General features: G+C 33.7%; 1 protein-coding gene across 5 annotated transcripts; it reads left to right on the top strand.

Moving 5' to 3' along the window:
* The first annotated feature begins 4,116 nt into the window (after positions 1-4,116).
* On the top strand, positions 4,117-15,172 carry LOC104104209 (ADP-ribosylation factor GTPase-activating protein AGD5-like). Of its 5 annotated transcripts, none has more exons than XM_009612231.4 (13): positions 4,117-4,199; positions 10,417-10,475; positions 10,651-10,741; positions 11,277-11,331; positions 11,420-11,510; positions 11,640-11,769; positions 12,216-12,299; positions 12,568-12,648; positions 12,725-12,854; positions 13,015-13,196; positions 13,669-13,800; positions 13,885-13,943; positions 14,831-15,172. In XM_009612231.4, the coding sequence occupies exons 1-13, from the start codon at positions 4,149-4,151 to the stop codon at positions 14,979-14,981; spliced, it is 1,296 nt and encodes a 431-aa protein (XP_009610526.1). In that variant the 5' UTR covers positions 4,117-4,148; the 3' UTR covers positions 14,982-15,172. The 5 variants fall into 5 exon arrangements, with proteins under 5 accessions (XP_009610526.1, XP_009610527.1, XP_070041911.1 ...); XM_009612232.4 differs by lacking the exon at positions 4,117-4,199 and adding an exon at positions 8,327-8,544 and having other exon boundaries at positions 12,743-12,854; XM_009612230.4 differs by lacking the exon at positions 4,117-4,199 and adding an exon at positions 8,328-8,544.
* The last annotated feature ends 8,189 nt before the right edge of the window (positions 15,173-23,361 follow it).

Raw genomic sequence — 23,361 nt, 5'->3', positions numbered from 1 at the left:
AAATTCAAGATTCCAATACACCTTTGCCTCGCGAATTCGTATCCGAACGCTTCAAATCTAGTCACAAACAATTTAATATACTCAATACGAATCGTAGGAATTAATTCAATATAAAATTACTAATATTTCGGATTAAAATCCGAAATTTATTTTAAAAATTGACAGAGGGATCCACGTTTCGAATCCCGGAAAAACTCAGAAAATCCGAACACCTGTTCCGATATGAGTTTAATCATACAAAAATTATCGAATTCCGACATTGGATCGCCCTTCAAATCTTTAATTAAAATCTTTGAAGCTTTTTACCATTTTTAAACTCAATCTTTACCCATTTGAACTCAACAATCTTTCCACAACATTATTGGTACAAGCATATATAACTAATACTCTCACATCGAAGAATCGTCTTACTAATTACCCATTTCTAGTTAGATTTCGAAATTGAAGAATTGGGGAAAGAAATTCTTACCTCTTTGAAGCTCTAGCAACCCTTTGATGCGATTTCAAGGTTTGATTCAAGGTAGAATAGTGAAATCCTTAGTCATTCCTTTCCTCTCTCAAGAATAGCTCTCCTCTCTCTCTAAAACACCAGAAAATACCCAAAAATATGAATCCTAAACGAGTTAAATGAAATGGGGGTCGGGTTATAAAAACCCAGATTTTGTACAGCCATGGCGCGTGGGGCGCGGGGCAACTGTGCAAAAAGTGTCTGGAAATGACATTTCGAAACATTCTGGAATTTTCCACAGGCACGGCGTATGGGGCGGCGCGGTAGTGTTAAATTCTGCTAGCTTTTGGTAATTTGGTCATAACTTCTTGTAGAAGTGTCCAAATGACAAACGGTTTGAAGCGTTAAAAACTAGACTCGAAGATCTTTTATTTGATGGATTTTCCATCACATAACTCCTTATATATATGTAGATATGTTTGTCCAAAGTTTGGTCTTGTGCGTACTCATTTGGAACTTTAGTCTATCATAAAATTTTCAACACTTAGGCTTAGGCCTCTCCTTAGACCCCACATCACTTATAATATGCCTCGTACACTTATTATCATATCCAATTGATATTCATCATATTAATAGTCCTCGTCTGCACACAAAATAATATAATTAGCACACATCAACTTTCTAATTTTGCCAAAATGCGCCGAGTTGTTCTACAGACTTCCAACTCCAATACCGGGCATACGTCTAAGTCCGAAATCACCATATGAAGTTATTGGAACCATTAGAGTTCCATTCCGGGGTCGTTTGCACAAAAGTCAAACTCCGGTCAACTCTTTTCATTTAAGCTTCCAAATTAAGAATATATTGTTCTTTCAATTAAATCTCGAATCGTCCGAAAATCAAACTCGACCGCACGCGCAAGTCATAATGCACATTACAAAGCTATTCGGGACCTTAAGCTGCTGAAGGGACATCAATTCTCAAAACGACAAGTCGGGTCGTTACATTATTGATGCAGTTATGCGTTTTCTGATATAGAAGTTACTATAGCCATTACTTACATAACGTGATACATGTATTAATATTACTACAATAAAGTTAATTATTGACTTTAATGTTACGATCTGTACATAGTAGTTTATGTATTATTATTCATCACATAATAATCCCATAATAAATGTAATAATCATATACTATCATATTGATACATTAGTGGTTCCAAACCAAACTTGGAGATAAGTAGAAATTTAGTATTTTATTTGTGTTTCCTAATAGCAAATCTGAAATCATAAGTAACAGCAGCAGTTGGCTGATAGGAATTTGAAGTTCTATATATTGGAACTTACCCCCAATAAACTAACCTTTTGTTAATAATTGTTTTTGAAACTTTTTATAACGATATTTTCTTTTTTCCCTTTTCATATGTTCTTTTCCTTGAAAGTTAGAATCTTGCATAAATTTGTCTCAACTCCTAAGTAAGTACTTTAAGATGGCTAACACATATGACCTTTTACACATTTGAGTAGAAGCGGATCCAGAATTTAAAATTTATGAATTTATATAACGATCTCAAGTTAATAATTGGTCACAGTCAAATATTCATAAATATTTAATAAATCTTTTAATACATATAAAAAGTCTGAACAAAAAGTACTCGGTTCCCGAGAACCCACACGCATCTTAACCTCTAGATCCTCCACTGATTTTGAGCCACCTACACATCATTTTGCTACCACAATTTAAAGATAAATATACTTAATTCATCTCCACATCATACCACATAATTTTCTCCACTATATATGTAATAATTATTTAGGATTGGCTCATTCTTCGATGTAAACACTTGTTGTATACCTTTTCATAATCTTGAAAAGCTTCTTGCAAAGTTCACTTTTCAACTCTTAAATGCAATTACGCTAGAGTGGTGAGCACTACAGTGGGTTGCTCTAGTGGCGAGCACCCTCGACTTTCAATCAAGAAGTTGTGAGTTCGAGTCACCCTAAGAGCAAGGTGGGAAGTTCTCTTGGAGGGAGGGGGCCGAGAATCTATTGAAAATACAATTACACTGTTGTTGTTATTATTGTTGTTGTTGTAAATGCAATTACGCTATACTATAATTGGGAGAAATCACTTTTTAACGATTACGAAAACTCTTAAATGCAATCACTTTTCAACAATTACGCTATAATACAATTGGGAGAAAAGCCTTAGCCGATTTAACCCTTATTTGAGGTTCTTACTTGGTTTAGCCATCACCGGCTATGTTATGAAATTAAAACAAGCATTTGCTCAAATAACTTATGTGGATAGTGGCTAATCTGAGAGATTTTGAAATTATCATATTGCGGAGAATATATCTTCGAAAATCTTCTGGGAATAAAATGAAAATTACATCACCATTGTTGGAGTAAAGAACATAGAACATTGTAGTTGGAAAACTCCATTGAAGCTCTTTTGAAGTTTGAGGTAATAATTTTTTTTCTCAAAATTCGTCCCAAAATTTATAATCTCTCCAAAAGAAATGAATGCCTAGTTGAATTCTACACGAGTTTCATCCAATAAGGTCAATAACTATTAATTAATATTTCCTTGATTTGCTTCTACATCCTAGGTGCAATGTAGACATAGAACATCAAGTTTGGATTGGGTGTTGTTCAACATCAAAAGAAGTGCAAAATTTAAATTTGAAGGATTTGGAGTAGATTTGAGTTAAATTTCATAAAAGATACAAGGAAGAAGATGAAGTCAGTTTTTGTATAATGATGTATATTATTGTATGTCTTATATATACACTATTATATACTTTTATACAAGCGTCTGTAGATGAACTTCTTCCACGATTTTCAGTTGTAATTCTATTCAAAATCAGTCCAAATCTTCATTAAATGACTTCAAATTTTATATACAACCTCCTTATACCATTTCTAATAAGTCTAAATAACACAAACTCCAAATTTCTATAGTGTAACAAGTCTTTCTAGATTTAATTATTCTATCTCAATTTTCCTAATAGTTATTTTTCCTTTTGAACATTAGACATATATTCTATCTCCATTTTCCTAACAATTACTTTCTCAATTTTTTTTTTTTAAAAAAACTATTATTATTTGAGGAGTCAAATAATTTTTCTTTAATCATATTTTTTAAATACTTTTAAATATTTTAAATTATTAACTATTGTGACTTATAGTAATTTTTATGTAGTTTCTAAATATGTAAATTTTATTTTAAAAATTTAAAAAGCTTATATCTGAATTTTCATTAAAAAATAATTACTCAATTTGACCCTCATACTACGAAAAAGATCAAATAAATTGAAAGAGAGGGAATAGTTCCTTTTAAAATTAGACAAATTAGTCTTCTTCTTATATTAGGATATATGTCTTTATGCGTATGCAAGACATTATTTTAGAGAAATATTAATTTCATTTAATAATTTAGTCTTAAATTATAAATTTTTAAAATAAATTTTATATAGTGTTGTCACTTTTTCTGGTCCCAACTCCACTAGGAAAAATAGAAAAAGAGTTAGCTTATGCATGGAAATTCCAACTAAGAATAACTACCAATGACGGCCTCTACCACGCGGGAATACACGCAACAATCCAAAACAAAGCCGAAATATAAGATTTTCTTATTATTATTATTATTATTATTAGTATTAAAGGGAGTTTTAATTATAGCTTTTGGGAATTCCACTATGAATGAAAAAGCCAGAGTTTCAAAGGAGCTTAATGCTAAACATATGAAGGTATTTTTCTATAGCTTTTCCTTCCCTTTAAATTTGGCTTTGTTTTATGTTGCTAGAGTATTTCTCCTCAGAATTATATAACCCAAGTTTGGATTTGTCAAGTAAATTGTAATCCATACGTTAATAGAGCATATATAGATATATAAGCATGCTCATGACTCAGTATTGTTCTTGGTATTTTTTGTTTGTGGGGTTGATTGATTCTTGAATTATGTACAAAAGACACTATCTTGCTTAATTTTTAATGGGGTTTCAACTAAACAACTTTTCTATGAAATTCTGAAAAAAGAAAAGATGTAACCTTTTTATATAGCAACAAAAATCTTAAAGGCTTGTTTGAGACCACAAATTTTCAAAGGTCAGTTATTCTTAAACGTTGTGTCCAATCAAACTTCACGATGCCACATAAATTGAAACGGAGGGATGGAGCAGTATTTTTTTCTCAGACACACAAGTTTTTCTTATTCTCCGGGATTGTTACACAAATAGCCGGTCAGATTCACTATTTACTTTTTTTAGCCGGTATACATAAATTATATATCGATTATACACAGTTATGCATATGTTATGCATGAATAATTCATATATTATACATTCACCGGCTATTTTTAGTTTAAGAGATTAGGTGGACGACTACTCGGGTTAATTCTTCTTCTCATTCTAAATTTAATTCTTAATTTGATAGAACTAGATTATAACACATCAGTATTCTTGGTATTTTCTGTTTCTGGGGTTGATTGTGATTCTTGGATTATGTAAGTTCAAACCAAAAAAAAGGACTTTCGGGTTTATAGTATTACCAAATTCACTTTCTTGCTTAAATTTTGATGGGGTTTCAATTAAACAGCTTCTGAATAAAATTCTGATAAAAAAAGAAGAAAAGATGTGAGCTTTGTTGGGTATTCAATGTTTTTGTTCATAATTATTTTTATTGGCTGTTTTATTTGGAGAATTTTCACTTGCTTGCGTGCAAAAACTACTATTATTGCTAATATATTTTGAAGAATTAATTAACGTTGAAGTCCATATATATATATATATATATATTTTTTTTTCCAGCTATTATTTTGAGAACGACTATACAATGTCATTTTTTCTATTTTCGAATCTGGATAATTTTGCTTCTTTTTTGGAACCTTGGGGTGTTTCGTGGCTTGTTAGATGTCTCTGCTCTTTATTTTTTACGGATGTATAATATAATATGTGTATACCGGTTAAAAAATTTAAACAGTGAATCGGGCTCGCTAGTTGAGTAAAGATCCGCTTTTCGTATTTGTAATTGAGGGTATTTTGAAGATAGGTATGCTCTTGTGAAGCTTTCTGTGAACAAGAGTTTCTGTTTGTTTGAAGTTGGATTTTCTTAGAATTTATGTATGAGGTCATTTTTGAGCTAGATATGCGGTTGTGGAGCTTCCCTGTTAGTAACTAACAACTTTTGTTTGTTTTGAAGATGGAATTTCCAAGATTTGTGGTAACGCGATTTATAGTTTGTACTGAATTAATTCACGTATTTTTAAAACCACATAAGAGTTTAATTGTTATCCGTTTTTTCAAGGTAAACAGAATTTCCAAGATTTGTGGTAAATATACCTCTTGTCTTAATTGCATTCTGCTGCTAAGTTTGACCCGACAGAAGTTCGAGTCGAACTAGACTAGCATGGGATGATTGGTCATTCATCCCACTATCAGAAGTTCAAGTCGAGTTTCTGTTTGTTTGAGTCAATAGAATTTTTTGGCATTAATGTCTATTATTGTAACGATATTAGAATATAATTAATTATCTTCAAGGGCATGGGCAACTACGAGAAGAAAAAAAAGAAGAATATCTAATACTATTAAAAAATAATTATCTTCAAAGGAAAGCTGGGGTATCTGCAGACTTGGCCACAAGAGAAAAAGAAAGAAAAATATCTATAAACACAGAGATTTATAATTTTTTTCAAAAAAAAATAGAGAAAGTGTTTACTAACTAATAATTAAGAATTTTTAATTCTTTTTTTAAAATAATAAACTAATAAAAGATAAGAAATAGATTTATTGGGATGTTGAAACATCAAAATCTAATAATTAAGAAAAGAAATCCAATGATTTTACGTATTAAAGAGTCACATTAGGCATATGGTCAAGGCACCATTTCTTAATTCAAAAAGTATGATTAGGTGCGTTTTATATTTTTTCTCTTTGTTCCTTCTTAATAATCGGTGAATACTCTCTAATCAAATGAAACATGATTTAGATTTCAATTATTATTTTGTCATCACGCATTTGTTGACACTATTAATTATGGAGCATAAACTAAGAAATCAACCTAATCCCTTTGCTGGAACCTTCTTTTACATTACAAGACGTTTTGTTTTTCTGTTCTTCCCATAATAGTCATAATACAATTGTATTATTTTCCATAAGATCTATTTTTAGCTGTTTTAACCATATTTTGAGAAGAAAATAAAAAAGAAAAATATTGATATACTTATCTTAGATCATGAATGTGATGCGAGAATTATTGTATTAGAATGTGGAATACATGTATTAATATTACTACAATAAAGTTAATTATTGACTTTGATTTTACAATATCTACATAATAGTTTACGTATTATTATTCATCACATAATAATTCCATAATAAATGTAATAATCATTTACTATCATGTTGATACATCACTGGTTCCTATCATATTTAGGATTGGCTCATTCTTTAGTGTAAATAGTTGTTGTACAGCTTGCATCAACCATTGTATAATTCTCTTATAAATGAATTAAAAAAAAATGCAAAACCATTTACCATTGTACAAGGAACTCGATCGCGATAACTTAAATTGCAAAGTTCACTTAAATTGCAAATTTTTTCATTTTTTTAAAAAAAGTTTCACTTTTTTCGAAATCAGCGTTTGTTCATAAAATTTTCAATTTTCACTTGAAGATGCATTTTGAAAATTTTCGAAAATTTAAAAAACTCCAAAAAACTGTTTTTCAAAATTTTCACTCAAATCACTCACAAAACTTCAAAAACAACCCAAAATTATATTCATGTCCAAACATAACTCTATATTTCAAATATCATTTTCACTTGAAAAAATTTTCCCCCTATTTTGGAATTTTACAATTCTTATGTCCAAATGCTTAAATGCATTGACAAGAAACAAAGAATCACATAACTGTCACAATCCAAACTCATGGCATATATTGTTTGCTTTGAACTTAGGCCTGTACAGATTTGTCTTTCGGATTACGCCACATTGAGCCCCAAAAGCACGCGTACTATACAAATTGTATTGTACCTTACAAAACTCTCTCATATTCCTATGCGAGATTTGCTTAAGGTGACATGTGCACCCATTCTTCAGAAGCTTGTCAGCCTACAAGCGTGTCAATCCTACTCGACCCACCCTCCGCCATGGGCTTTCAGGCTCTGATATCATATTTATCACGACCCAAGCTCATGGCACATATTGTCCGCTTTGGACCTAGGCCCGTATAAATTTATCTTTCGGACTATGCCACAACGAGCTTGAAAAGTTCGAGTACCATGTGAACTTGTGTTATGCCTTATAAAGCTCTTCACTTTGATCTCCCATTTCAATGTGGGATTTGCATAAGGTGACATGCACACTCCTTCTTTAAAAACTTGCCAGCCTAGAAGTCTGTCCGTTTTACTCGAACCATACTCGTCGGTCCACTCCTTCCATAATGTAACAAGTCTTTCTAGATTTAATTATTCTATCTCAAGTTTCCTAATAGTTAATATTTCCTTTTGAAATTAGACAATTGTTGTATCTCCATTTTCCTAACAGTTACTTCCTTTTAAAATTACACAAATTAGTTTTCTTCTTATATTGGGAAAAATATGTGTTTATGCGTATGTCAGACATTATTATTTTAGAGAAGTATTAATTTCACTTAATAGTTTCTGTCTTAAAAATAAATCTTATAATGAAAAGACGTCACTTTTTCTGGTCCCACCTCCACTAAGAAAAATAGAAAAAGTGTTAGCTTATGCATGGAAATTCCAACTAAGAATAACTACCAATGACGGCCTCTTCCACGCGGGATACACGCAACAATCCAAACAAAGCCGAAATAAATAAAATTTTCTTCTCCTATATATTATTATTCATAAAAAAAGAAACAACTCTACTTTCAAATTTTCTTCTTCTCTACTTTCTCCTTTCTCTCTTTCATCTTCACGTCCAGTTTGGCATAGATTCTCTCCTACCAGTTGATATATATATCTCCAATACTAGAAATAAATAAAATAAAGAGAGTTTTAGTTATAGCTTTTTTGGAATTCCACTATGAATGAAAAAGCAAGAGTTTCAAAGGAGCTTAATGCTAAGCATATGAAGGTACTTTCTTTAGCTTCCTTAATTCCCTTTAAATTTGGTTTTGTTTTATGCTGTAACAGTATTTTTGGACAGAATTAACCCAAATTTAGATTTGTCAAGTAAATTATAATCCATAGTTTAATAGAGCATATAAGTATGTTCATGACTCAGTATTGTTCTTGGTGTTTTTTGTTTCTGGGGTTGTTTGATTCTTGAATTATGTACAAAAGACATTATCTCGCTTAATTTTTGATGGGGTTTCAATTAAACAACTTTTCTATGAAATTCTGAAAAAAGAAAAGATGTACCTAGCCATAAAAATCGTTAGGCGCGTTTAAGATCACAAGTTTCCAAAGTTATTTTTCTTCATAAACAAGTTTTTCTTTACTTTTTCTAGCCGGTATACATAAATTATATATTGATACATACATTATACATGAATAATACATATATTATACATTTACCGGCTATTTTTAGTTTAAAAGATTAGGTGGACGACTATTTGGGTTAATTATTCTTCTTTCTTCTTCTTCCTTCTTCTAAATTTAATTCTTAATTTGATAGAACTAGCTTATAACACATCATTGTTCTTGGTATTTTTTGTTTCTGGGGTTGATGGTGATTCTTGGATTATGTAAGTTCAAACAAAAAAAAAAGGACTTTCGGGTGTATGGTATTACCAAATTCACTTTCTTGCTTAAATTTTGATGGGGTTTCAATTAAACAGCTTCTGAATGAAATTCTCATTTAAAAAAAAAGAAAAAAAAATGTGAGCTTTGTTGGGTGTTGACTGTTTGTTCATAATTATTCTTATTTACTACTTATTTTGTTTGGAGAATATTCACTTGCTTGTGTGCAAAAATAGAGAACTATTACTATTTGACTTTTCATTGACAGACTGCCATACGTATGTGTCCAACCTGTATTTCAACTGATATTGATTAATACAGATCTTATTCATTTGATATGTCTGAGGTTGGTTAGACATGATAGACTAACTTCTCTGTCCAAACCAAAAATATAAATTTTAGAATTTTGGGTTCTTTTTCATTTTAGGCTTTAGCAATGAAATTAAAAAAAAAATCACTAACTATATAAGTTCTTGGAGATTTAATGAGATAATTCAAACTATTTAATGTTAATTAGCTCCTACTTCTGACTTGTGATTCATGTCGAGTTTGGTGCTCTCACCAATAAATGTTACAGTATCAAATTGGTATGTTGTGGCTGTACACAACTGTACTAAGTTGCTCAGACTCGGGTACGGTACCAAAAAATGAAGAGTCCGAGCAACTTAGCAACTGTATATGTTGAGAAGGTCATTGGAGATTTTCTTTACTTGTTTAACCATAGCAGTGTTAGGTGCAAATGGAGGTTCAATCATTTTCGGATTGTCGTCTCTTTTCTGCCTTCCATTTCTTTAGTGATCATTTTTTCATCCTACGTGAACTATGAGATTTGTTTACTGAGTCGTTAACAAGAAAAGGTTGGTCGTCATAGAATTACTCTGGATGAACCTTTTTATTTGAATTATCAGTAAGTAATCTGTCTAATTCACTTAAAAATTTAATCACAATGTGAATAGAAGTCGCAAGAAACAAGAAAAGTTGCACTGTTATTTGTATGGTGTCACTTGCTTCTTTGAGAATTGAACTGTTACTTTGAAAGTAGATTTTCCACAAGGTATCAAAGAGGAAACATGATCAAGCTGACCCTAGAAAGTTGGGAATCGAGGCATAGTAGTTATTATTGATGTTGTATTGCAGAGAAAACATGCAACATATATTCAGTTTGAAGTAGTTCATTCTCCCCCTTTCTGAAGCTAGCAGTTTCTAAATATTTTTTCCATTAAGCTTATAGAATGATTCTTCTTTTCTTGTATCCTTGTTGCAGATACTTGAGGGACTACTCAAATTACCAGAGAATCGAGAATGTGCCGACTGCAAAAGCAGGTATGTCAATGAGCATCACTATCTATAGTTTAATGTGGACTAGAAATGAAAGTGAAGGAAAATGTGCTTCCTTTGTTCATTAAAAAAATTTAGAAATTGAAAGATCAAAAAGTAATAACTCAGTTAAACACCGTTTATGTTGCTCTCCATTATATTGACTATTTATTTCATGTAGAGGTCCAAGATGGGCTAGTGTGAACTTGGGAATCTTCATATGCTTACACTGTTCGGGTGTTCACAGGAGTCTTGGAGTACATATATCAAAGGTTTGGTTTCACAGTTCTAGTTCTTCATTTTTCCGTCTTTAAATTTTACATATTGTCTGCTCCAACTTGCTTTCATCTTGTCACTTCTACGTGTTAGAATCTGTGTTGCTCAGACTCTACAAAAATATCGTTGGCTGTGTGTCGAATCCTCCAAAAATAGTACATTTTTGGAGGATTCGATACGGATGCAACAACATATTTGGAGAATCTGAACAACATAGGTTAGAATGGTGATTAATGGTGCTATCTCATTACTACTGATCATCTTCGCAAACAACTACATTTAACTTCTCCATGTCTGTTCATTAGCATAATGACGTCCAATTCATTTGTTGATTTTGGATACTTAATATGCTAGAAGTTTTCTCCTATGTTGCTCGGATTCTTCGAAAATATTGTCGTATATGTGTCGGATCCTCCAAAAGTAGTACATTGTTGGAGGATCCAACACTGGTGCCGCAACATTTTGGAGAGTCCGTGCAACATAGGTTTTCTCATAACCTTCCAGTGGAACTTATGCATTACCGCGATGCAGGTACGATCTGCCACATTGGACACCTGGCTTCCGGAGCAAGTTGCATTTATTCAAAGTGAGCAAACCATGTTTTCCTCTGGCTCTTAATTATTATCAGCAGTCTTTTATTCTCCTTCAATAACTTGATTTCTTCCTTCATTTAGCAATGGGAAATCAGATATCAAATAGCTACTGGGAAGCCGAGCTGCCACCCAAATCCGGCAGAGTTGGTATTGAAAATTTTATCCGATCAAAGTATGATATCATAGTTGACTGTTCCGCAATTTTCTTACTATTATTGTTATCAAGTCATAAGTTTCTTCACCTGAATTTGGAAATATTCCACTTCAAGATCAACTTTATTAACCGCTGCAAATCTACTAGATATGTGGAGAAAAGATGGATACCACGAAACGGGAATGTGAAAGCATCTCCTCGTGCGAGAGGAGAACATAATCAAGTGCTTGATATGAGGAAGAGAGTCAATCTTGCACCGCCTGAATTACCGAAGCAGGTAAATACAACATTTCTGTTGATTTGTTTGATTGGTCTATATTCGCTCGAAGTATTTAGATGCATTTTATTCCAGTGCATGTTACAGGTCGTATCCACTGCTTCCTTCATTTTGTAGCTACTGCATTGATGAAATACAGGTTGGCTACAAGATATAATTTCAAGAAGTAAATTATGTTAGTGCTTATGAATAATTATGATATGGAACTTTTACTAGTTAAAATAAGAGTTAAATATTGCAAGGTTAATATTGTCAATTTAGGAGAGATTGTTTGGGTATGAAGGCCCTTTAAAGGATTTGCATTAAATCCTTTAAGTTGGATGTGATGTTTTTTCTGTGTTTCTGAGTCGTTTATCTGCACATTTAGATGATCTTCTAGAATCTTTTTAGATTCCTTATATATTGTATCAGTAGATATAAATTTTGTTGTTCAATGTTCTGAACAGATTGCCCCTGATCCTAAGCCAGAAGTTTTTGTTCAGAATGCAAAACCGGTAGCCGCTGCGGAAGAAGCAAAGAGAAAAACTAATGTAACCCCTGGCTGTCTGAATATCTAAAGTTGTGATATAGAACTTCACTAGCTAAAATAAGAATTAAATTTTGCAATGTTAATATTGTCGATAAAGATTGTTCGGGTATGAAGACCCTTTAGAGGATTTGCAACAAACCCATAAAGTTGGATGTGATGCTTTTTTTTACTCTCTAACTGCACATTTAGATGGATTTTTAGAATCTTTTTGGAGTCCTTATATCTTGTATGAGTTGATAAAAATATTTGTTGTTCAATGTTCTGAACAGATTGCCGCTGATCCTAAGCCAAAAGTTGTTCAGAATGCAAAACCAGTAGCCGTTGTGGAAGAAGCGAAGCAAATAGCTAATGTAACACCTGGCTGTCTGAATATCTAAAAGTTTTTTACTTTCTCTTCATAATTTGATGTTTGGATATGGTTAACAGGTTTCTCCTGATCCCCAGCAAAAGGTTCTTCAGAATGTAGTACCGTCAATCTCTCAAGTCGCAAAAGCAAAGCCAGAAGCAAGTTTCTCCCCAACTGTATCAACAGCTAGCACCAACTGTGCTATCCAGCGTATGTTCCTCTATCTACAATATTTATGTGGAGTAAAGTGGAAGTAACTATGCTCTGTTGCTAATTCGTCGGAACTTATTTCTATTTAATAGCTTGACTAGAATTGTTGATGGTAGATGTCTGAATCTTTCACCACTGACTTTGTCTCCAAAATTTGCAGCGGCGGAAGCAAAAGAAGTAATCGAGCAGAACGCCAGTTCTGCTGCTATAGAAAACAAGAGCAAATTTGATGCTGGAATTGAGGAACTGATTAAAGATTTTCGATGGAATACCCAACCTGTCTCAGTCTCAGAAATCCCCTTGAAAAATGTGAAGAATGATATGGTGGATCTCTTCGGCGAGGTGCTTCCTTTAACATTTTCAGTTAGAAATGCAAAATCTGTCAGTTGTAACAATCATAATTAGTAAGTAGCTTTAGTAAAGTCCACTTAAGAGGTGGTAAACATTGATTCTCTAGTGTTGATTTCAGCCAGTATTTTCACTAAAGCTGGTCAGAATATAAAGAAGTAAACACACGAAGAAGTCAAGGGGATTCACCAATCAGCATACAGTATTTATACAATAATAAAAAAAAATAAACCTATTTACATATTGTAATTTTTCGGCGAAGGGGTATCAATTGACTTCCCTTGAATAAGGGTAGCTCACTCCACTGATTGATTTCATAAGATGGTGCAAGTCTGTCAAAATTTGCAGATAATATGGTTGAATGTGTTTTCTTTTTAGCGCTTTACCCTTTTTTCTGCATGATTTCTCTTTAGCGATCATATTCATGTAATCCCGCACTGATGATCATACTTCTATCCATTTGCAGCAACAAAAGTCAGTAGGTTCACAACAGTCTCCTCTCGTGCCTACTCCGATAAAGCATTTTGGTGGTCCGCAAACCATGCATCAAGCTTCAAATGGGAACCAGCTCTTTTATCAGGTCCATGGAACTAAGCAGGTCGGCCTATTGAATATAATAAGTTTTTTTAAATCCTAAATCAAGAATTCTCTCTTACTTTTATCTCCAACTTTTTTCATTCAGATGGGAAGCGCTCAACATTTACACGCATCTATGTCTTCAGCCTATGCTCGAAATCCCAGGTACTCGAAGCAATATCTAGGTTTCCAAGGTGTTCATACCGCGCTTACTCTTTGTCGAGGCCGTGTAAATTTTCCTTATTAGGCTAACTCATTTGGTGAAATTTTGGTTCTTGGCTGTTGTACAAAGGTTAAGTTTTATGTGCGAGTTGAAACGCGCTACCATAAAAAACAACCTAATAACCTTAACAACCAACATTTAGAGCCTAATCTATACTTAATGCTTAATCAACAACTGAGAGATGGTGATTTTTTTTTTTGGGGGGGAGGGGGGGGGGGGGGGGCTAAAACAGGAAATGGGAGAAGAAAGAAGCGCAAAGCTTTTTCCATTACAAGCAGACCAGTGATACGAGTCAAACCTCTCTATAACATCATCCTGGACATTTTTTTGGCTGCTACAGCGAATTGTTGTTATAGAGAACATATATTAAAATAACATGACAAATTGGCTCCAAAAATATTTGATCGTTATAATGAAGTGTTATTATAGAGGATGGCTGATACAGAGAAATTTGACTGTATTTACTGCCGCTAGGCTTTCAACCTTGCCTAGGATCTCACATTCGGAAAGATTTGTGCTTATGTACTTAATCTCTCACAAACATAAAATAATTTCCTGTTTAATATTGATTTTCCAGTGAAATCGTCCGGCTTCGTCAGGGTAATACTAGCATGTGCTCCTACTATGTTTGTACCAAAGAGCTTATATGCAAAAAGCAACTATGTGAAATTGTTTGAATTATCTGAATAGAGTTAATTCAGCTCATTATAGGAAAGATCTAACAAGATCCAGGGGTTTCATAAAACTTAAATATGGACCATTAATATCGTCGTATAGCTAACTTAGCTATACGACGAGGTAATAACCTGTTGTTTTTTCAAATTTGCAGCATGTTTTCTGCAATGCCAGTTGCTCCAATGAATGGAATAACAGCAACAGGAGCTATTAGACCTTTGCCAGCAGTTTCAGTTGTTCCAATGCAATCAGGATACCATTATGATTTCTCATCGTTAACGCCTGAAATGTTATCAAGACGATAAATTATCACCGGATTAATTAATATCGCTTTTCCATTTATTTAGAATCTGCAAATATTGTAAATGTTAGAGCAGGCAGTTCCACAAAAACTTCTCCCATTTTTTCTTGGAGGTGTTAAGCATAATAGGGACCTAAACTATGTACCATCAATTATTGTTTGATCCATGTTATAGCAAGTTGTTCTTTTATTATACATGGTAGAATTTTATCATATATTAGATAAATTGAAAACGTGTTTCTCCACGTCGTTGTACTGTTGTAATACTAGTGTTATCTTCGTGTTCCCTATTTCTAGATCGCTATTATTACCTGATGTTTCCTTTGCTTCGGTTTTATTTTTTCTGGTTGTTGTTACTATTTCGCTTTCCGTTGTTCTTTGTCATAACTGGTGTGATTTTGCTTTTATTGGGCCGAAGGTCTTTCGGAAACATGCTAGGGGTAAGGTCTGCATATATACTACCCTCCCCAGACGCACTTGTGGGAATACGCTGGGTATGTTGTTGTCGTCGTCGTCGTTGTTGTTGTTGTTGTTGTTGTTGTTGTTGTTGTTATTGTTTGTGGTTCTCTACGTCGATGGATGGCAGAAAATACTTAACACTATGTGGTCACACCAAACCACTTCATTTACCAAAGTTAAGTGTAATTTAAGGTGAAAATACATATTAGTTAATCATTGTTAAGGGATAAAAGTGTGTGGAAAATATATGTGTATGTCTTAATTCTTTTGATATAAACATCACATGTGGGTAAGTATTTTCCGTCGGATGATAGCTAATTTATTGTAAATAGGGGCGGAGCTAGCATTTGATTTACGGGTTCGGCAAAATACATTAACTTTGACTTATACCCAATATTTGATTACTTAGCATTCTTCGGCTAGGTAAAAATTTAATTAATCTTGAAAATTTGTAGAGAGAAGAAACTATTGGACAACCAAATCTCAAACATCTTTTTTTTAATATATATTATCTCGATAATCAACACCAATGTAATAGAAATTTGTTGTCCTAACGTTTTAACAATAAGTTAAGTCATCAGTTCCCAACATTTGTCGGGTCAATTTTGGACTAAGGTGTTCCCATCATTATTAAGTTAACTAATTTCATTAAATTAATGAGTAACGTTTTGACCTAATATTTATGTATATCTTGCTTGAGCTAATCACTTGTCTTTTCTCATCTTATCTAAAGCCTATTCATCAATGGCATCTCATATCTACTTCTGTTTTTTTTATTTCTTTTTTAAAAAACCTTTGCACTTGAATATCAGAGTTGGTTTAAGATCTTCATGACATATATAATTTATTTTATTAAATGAAAACATCCTCATGAAGTTGCTGCCATATGACCAATCACGGGTACGAGCCGTGGAAACAGTCTCTTGCAGAAATGCAGGGTAAGATTGTGTATGATAGACCTTTGTGATCCGGCTTCCCCGGATCCCGCGCATAGCGGAAGCTTAGTGTACCGGGCTGCTCTTTGCTTATCCTCATAAACAAGCAATAACATTAAAATGAATGACACGATTCTCTTTTGTTAACTTTTTAATCATAGTATTTTTATTTTATTCTTAATGATATGATTGGTTGGAATCCAATTGGATGTAAAAAAAAAATTATAAGTAGAGAAAATGAGGAAAATATGTGGAATTGTCACCACTACTCATTTAAAAGGATAATAAAAGAGAGTAAATTGTATGCAATTTTGAAGGAGATAGTAAGAAAAGACACAATTCAACACCACATATAGATGACGGCTGTTTAGTCTCACCACCGGCCATAACTGTAATCCAAACAATTTAAAGATAAGATTTTGTAATTTTGTAGCAAAGAGTGTAATAATAATATTCACACCAGAAATGTAGCTTTCTTGTATTGTACGTACATGGTTTTGAAGGTTGCAAGTTCCTCGTCAAAGCACATATAAAGCAAATGCTTGTTTCAAAGTATAATGTGGTATTCTCGACTCAGAGACGGAGTCAGGATTTCAAGTTTATGGGTTCGAGATTATTCAACGACTCAGACTCGTTGAATAATTTATACATATTCAACGAATTTTTTAAACAAATACAAAGTCTGAACCAAAACTACTAGGTTCAGCGGAACTTATTCCGGTCACTCTAGCTCCGCCCCAGATTCTCGTCAAATTTCAGGAAATTGATGGATTTAGCATGGAGTGAAGAGTCACTATTCTGCAAATTTCTGTTTGAACTTACACATCTTGAGATCTGGAGCCAATGAAAAAGTAATTACCCAACACAAATTATTTCCCAAGTTATGGTTAATAATTTGATTGACAAGAGGAAAAGGAAACTTCAGCTTATAACAAGTCTGAATAACAAGTTTTTGCTAAGTCAGTCTGAGATTTTAATAAGCTTTTTAATCATTAAAGATGATACTTTAGTTGTTAAGTTAATAGTAGTTCATCACAAGTAATTTAGCCTTTATATTTTCATTTGAATTAGTTAAACGATCAACTTCCGTCAAATCAGGAATAAGCTAGGCTGAATACATACAATTTTTCATTTAGATACTTTAAGAAGGCTTTTTTCCCCCTATAATAGGCCAAAGTCTATCAATCAAATATATTTTGCTGACATAGTTGATAGCCTAAGTTGCATCGTGTAGAATACTCTTTAGCTTGATATTCCTGGATGTAGTTTGCTAAAAAATAATGAACCACTAATAGATTTTTAAAGTAAAAATAGAGTAATTTAGAGATGAAAGTGTGTATGAACTTATATTTATTTGTCGAACATATTCCTAGAACATTAGTAAAGGACAATGAACACGAGCATTATACAGGTGCAAGTCATGCCATCAACCATTTCAGTGTTGATGGTACACTTTGGGTTTACTTTATGTGTTCAATTAGAAGTGTCTAAAAACAATCGTGGCAACTTTAAGGGTCTCCCTATGTATTTAGCTAATAAGAAACCTAAGAATACTTTTTTTTTTTCCTTGTTATTCCTTTTAAAACATGATCTCATCAAATGGATAAAGATTAGGTGACGTAAATGGATAATATGGATTAGTTCGAGTCTTTACAAAGAGTTTATTTCAGAATTGGAATGTCAAAACAGAAAGAAATAGACAGTCCAAAAGTCGGTGGTCGTTATGTTAGTTAGTGTATGTTAGAATAGACCCAGTGGGTATAGGCTAATGTCAGACCCATTATATTGGGCAATATGTTGTAATTTATCCGGGTAGCCCAGTTTAGAGTATTATAGAGTATTAAGTTCCGGGTCATGTAAATACATTGGGCCCAGTCTTCAATTGTACAAAACATTTTATATTTTCTCTTCTGATATAGAAAGTATCTCGAAGTTTCCTCTCAAACCAAACATGAACACTAAATTTTATTCTTCCGATTTCACATAATTTCTACATGTTTACATGGTATCAGAGCGTAGATTCTGGTGAATCTCTCTCCTTGCTTTTGATCGATCCTACCTTGATGATTTTAGTCGACATTTTCCAACCGTGACAGTGATTTCTGCATCAGCGATTTTTTTAGGGTTTCTGCCAAATTTGGAGTGTTTCTTCCGATTTCTATCTACTGAGGCTATTTGTTGTTTGGTTCTGAGAAGCAAAACAGTAATTTTGGAGGATTTCGTGGATTCTTCTCAAATTAGGGGTTTTTCGTCCCGCTAGAGTTTCCTCGGAGCTTCGATTGGTAAATATGTGGTCAATTTTGAAGGCTGCTCTCTTTTCGGTTGCAAAAGAGGGGTAATCTTATTCATTCTCACAAATCTTCTTGCATGCCTATTGTTTTCTGTTGATTTTCATTCATTTGCTTTTAAAATGCCAAACGAGACTTATGTACCTTCTACTCTTGTACCTACTCACGTACCTTCTAATGTCTCTTGTGAGCCTCCTGTTTCTCGCACCATATTTCACGAGGATGACTATACTCACCCTTGCTATCCTCTATATGTTCATCCATCAGATGTGTTAGGAACTTCTCTTGTTTCTACTCCGTTTGATGGAAGTAGTTATGGTAGTTGGAGAAGGAATATCCTAGTTTCCTTGTCGATTAGGAACAAACTTGATTTTATCAATGGGAATTCTGTGAGACCTCCAGATGGTTCTCATCTTGTCAGACAATGGCAGCGATGTAATGATTTGGCTGTCTCCTGGCTGACAAATTCTTTGTCTAAGGAAATATCTCGAAGTGTTGAGTATTCTGAATATGCTAAAGATATATGGTCAGAATTGGAAGAGAGATATGGAAAGGCAGATGGTGCTAGGGTATTTGAACTTAAAAAGAAATTAGCTCACATTTCCCAGGGTTCCTTAGACATAGCATCTTACTTTAACAAAATTAAGTAATTGTGGGATGAGATAGCATCTTATCGAGTGAGGGTTTGTACTTGTGGGGGTAAGGCTGTTGAATATGAGGAACAAAAAGTATATCAATTTCTTATGGGTCTCAATGACACTTATATGCAAATTAGGAGCAACATATTAATGATGAAGCCTCTCCCTTCTGTTGGAAACACCTATAGAATCCTTTTGTCTGATGAAAAGTAGAGACAAGTCTCCTCTACATCTCATTTTTCAACTACTTCTGCTTCATTCAAAGTTGGCACATCCAAACCATTTTTCCCTTCCAAGGTTTCCTTTGAAACTCCTAGACCTATTGTCACTTGCAAGTATTGCAAGAAACCTGGGCAAACCATAGAAAAGTGTTATGAACTACATGATTTTCCTCCCAACTTCAAGTTCAACAAAGGACCTCCTCCTCCTTGCAGAATTGCTGCTCATGTTGAGACTACTAAACCTAATAATTCACCTGCTCATGGTGATTCGGGTACTACTGATGGGTTTGGTGGTACTGATGTTTGTGCTATGCCTGGTGATCCGTCCTCTGCCATCCCAGGACTCACCAAAGAACAATATTCTCAGCTGATGATGCTGCTTCAACACTCACAAATCTCTGCTTCCGACTCTGCTACATCTCAGGAACTCATAGGTTCTGCCAATTTTGCTGGTAAGCTCTTACCTTATAAAAGGGTTTCCTATGGAGCTTGTGTGTTATCTAAAGTAAATGGCATTGCCTAGATAATTGATTCTGGAGCTACAAACCATATGACCTCTGTTAAAAGTCTGCTCTTTGATATTCAAACATTACCTGTACCTTATCTTGTTTCCTTACCAAATGGATATAAGGTCAAAGTTACTAATGTTGGTTCTTTAACCCTATTTCCTGATCTAATTCTCTACAATGTTCTTTATATTCCTAGTTTTCAACACAATCTCATCTCAGTCTATAAGTTGTTGTCTTATTGTGATGATGTTGTTCAATTTACCAAGAATGCTTGTACTCTACAGGGCCCTTCAGTGAAGAAGTCAGTGGTTCTTGGTAGATTGGACAATGGCCTCTACAAGTTGTTTCAACAAGCCAATTCTACACCTTATACTAGTTTTGTTTCCTTTAATTCTTGTTTTTCCACTTCTTCTGTTCCTACAGCTTCTGTTGATGTTAATGTTGATAGTACAATTGTAAATACTATTGATGTTTCTTCTAAAGTGAATAAAGATGAAATTGTGTGGCATTATAGATTTGGACACATTCCCTTTTTAAAATTAAGACTTATTTCTGCTATTACTTGCAAATTCTCTCCTAAACACTCATTCACCTGCCCAGTATGTCCTCTAGCAAGACATGCCAGATTACCTTTCCCTGATAGCTCCATTCAGTCTACTCACCATTTTCAACTTATACACATTGATACTTGGTGGCCCTACCCTACACCAACCTACACTGGCTCCAAGTACTTTTTGACAATAATTGATGACTACTCTAGGGCAACTTAGACATATTTGCTGGGATCCAAAAGTAATGCCTTTGACATGTTAAAAGCCTTTATTGTTAAGGTTAAAACACACTTTAATTCTAAAGTTCAAACAGTTTGGAGTGATAATACTTTGAAATTGGGTTCTAGTTCTTCTGGCCATCAATTCTTCTCTGCTAAAGGAATAGTGCATCAAACCACATGTCCTCACACTCCTCAACAGAATGGAGTGGTAGAGAGGAGGCATAGATATCTATTAGAAACTGCAAGAGCTCTTCTCTTTCAATTCCATCTTCCCCTTAGGTTTTTGGAGGATTGTCTCCTTACTGCCACTTATCTCATTACTAGATGGCCTTCGGCCCGTTCTAGCATGGCCCCAACAATTTATGCTAAGATGTAATTTGTTTGTAGTTTATATCTTAACGAATTTCCCTACTTTTTTTTCCAACTAACTTTGGTATTGCAAGCATGTGTGGGTAGTTAAATGTCTAGTCGTACACCAATCAAAATAATTATGGAACAAATTCGTGTTTGTTGATAATAACAATTATCCTAACGTAAAGCTTTAGATTATACTATTCTAAAGTTTTGGTATTAAATTCCAAATCTTATACAACAAAATAATTAATATATTTGCTCTTTTTTTTTTTCCAGATTGTTCCTCCCTTTATTTTTTCAGTATGTCCTAGGTTGGAAAAAAAATCCAACCTATAGTAAATAAATATAGTTTCTACAATATTAAACTTGTTATAAATATATTATATTGTGGATGTTCATTTACTCCGTTGTAAATAAGCTTCCTGACGAAGTTTATTCATATGAGACTCCGCCGTAAATATATTTATCTATTTAGTACTCTATTGGAAATAAGCCTTCTGAAGAAGCTTATCATTTTGGTACTCCGTTATGGATAAACATAACCCCCGATAGAAGATTATCTATATCTGGTACAATAGCAGCTTACACAGCAGCTTGCAGTAGCAGCTTGCAGTAACAGCTTACGCAGCAGCTTCCTTTCTTCTATAAATAGAGGAGTTTTCAGTTCATTATATATATAAGTTTGAAGTTTGAATAATATATCAGTTTCTCTCTATACTTGTCTTTACTTTACAGTTTTTATGTTATAACACATTATCAGTACGAGACTCTGCCATCTCGAGCAAATACTTTGAAAGTATCAGAGGTACGAACTTTCCTTTTCTAAATAATGTCAAATCTTTCTAAACTTGAATTTGTAGCCCTGGATATATCAGGCAAAAGATACATGTCTTGGGTGCTTGATGGCGAAATTCATCTTGATGCGATGGGTCTGAAAGACACCATCAAGGACAAAAATCAGGCATCAAATCAAGATCGTGCCAAAGCAATGATATTCATACGCCATCACCTTGATGAGGGCCTGAAAATGGAATATCTTACTATTAAAGATCCAATCATACTGTGGAATAATTTGAAAGATAGATATGACCACCTGAAGATGGTCGTTCTTCCACAGGCACGTTATGATTGGACTTATCTAAGGCTACAAGATTTTAAATCTATCAGTGAGTATAATTCTGCTATGTTCAGAATTATTTTCCAATTGAAACTATGTGGTAATAATATTACTGATCATGATATGTTGGAGAAAACTTTTACCATTTTTCATGCCTCGAATATGCTCCTGCATCAGCAATATCGAGAGATGAGATTTAAAAAGTATTGTGAACTTATCTCACATCTTCTTGTAGCCGAGCAACATAATGGGCTATTAATGAAAAACCATAAAAGCCGACTTATTGGTTCTTGTCCATTCCCTGAAGTGAATGAGACGAACTTCCACCAAGCTAAGCGTGGAAGAGGACGTGGCCCCAGTCGTGGTCATGGCCATGGTCGGGGAAGAAACTCTAATTATGGTAATAATAATGCACCAAAGAACCTTCCTCACCACCAGCAGTGGAAAAGGAAGGAACAAATGCATGAAGCGATGCAAACAACAAAGCCAGAAAATGCATGCTATAGATGTGGAGAAAAAGGGCACTGGTCACGTACCTGTCATACGCCAAAGCGGTTGAGCTTTATCAGGCCTCCCTGAAGAAGGCAGAGAAAAATGATGAAGCAAATTTTATTTCTGAAGATAATTTAGACTTCATGCATTTGGATGTAACTGATTACTTTGCACTTCCAGAAGGAGAAACAAGTCATATGATCGGTGGTGAATCTGTAGAAATGTAAATATTTTAATTTTGGTTGTTTGTAATAGATAGTATGGTTATGTAATTATTGTACATAAATAAAAGTTATGCTTTGATAATGATGTTTACTATAACATATTTTATTTATGTCATTTTGAAGAATATGGATAATCCTCAAATTATGTTTGGATCAAAGACCAATCATGAAGTTATTTGTGTAAATGATAGTGGAACAACTCATGCCATATTCAAGGATCAGAAATACTTTTCTTATTTGCATAAGGAAAAAGCAAATGTTTCAACAATTTCTGGTAATATAAGTTTGATTGAAGGATCTGGAAGAGCCATTATATTTCTGTCTAAGGGAACAAAACTTATAATAAATAATGCATTATTCTCCTCCAAGTCCCGA

The sequence above is a fragment of the Nicotiana tomentosiformis genome, chromosome 9 (assembly GCF_000390325.3).
Source record: "Nicotiana tomentosiformis chromosome 9, ASM39032v3, whole genome shotgun sequence".
NCBI lineage: Eukaryota > Viridiplantae > Streptophyta > Magnoliopsida > Solanales > Solanaceae > Nicotiana > Nicotiana tomentosiformis.
Note: the sequence above shows the minus strand (reverse complement) of the source record. Positions and strands in the feature narration are given on the sequence as shown.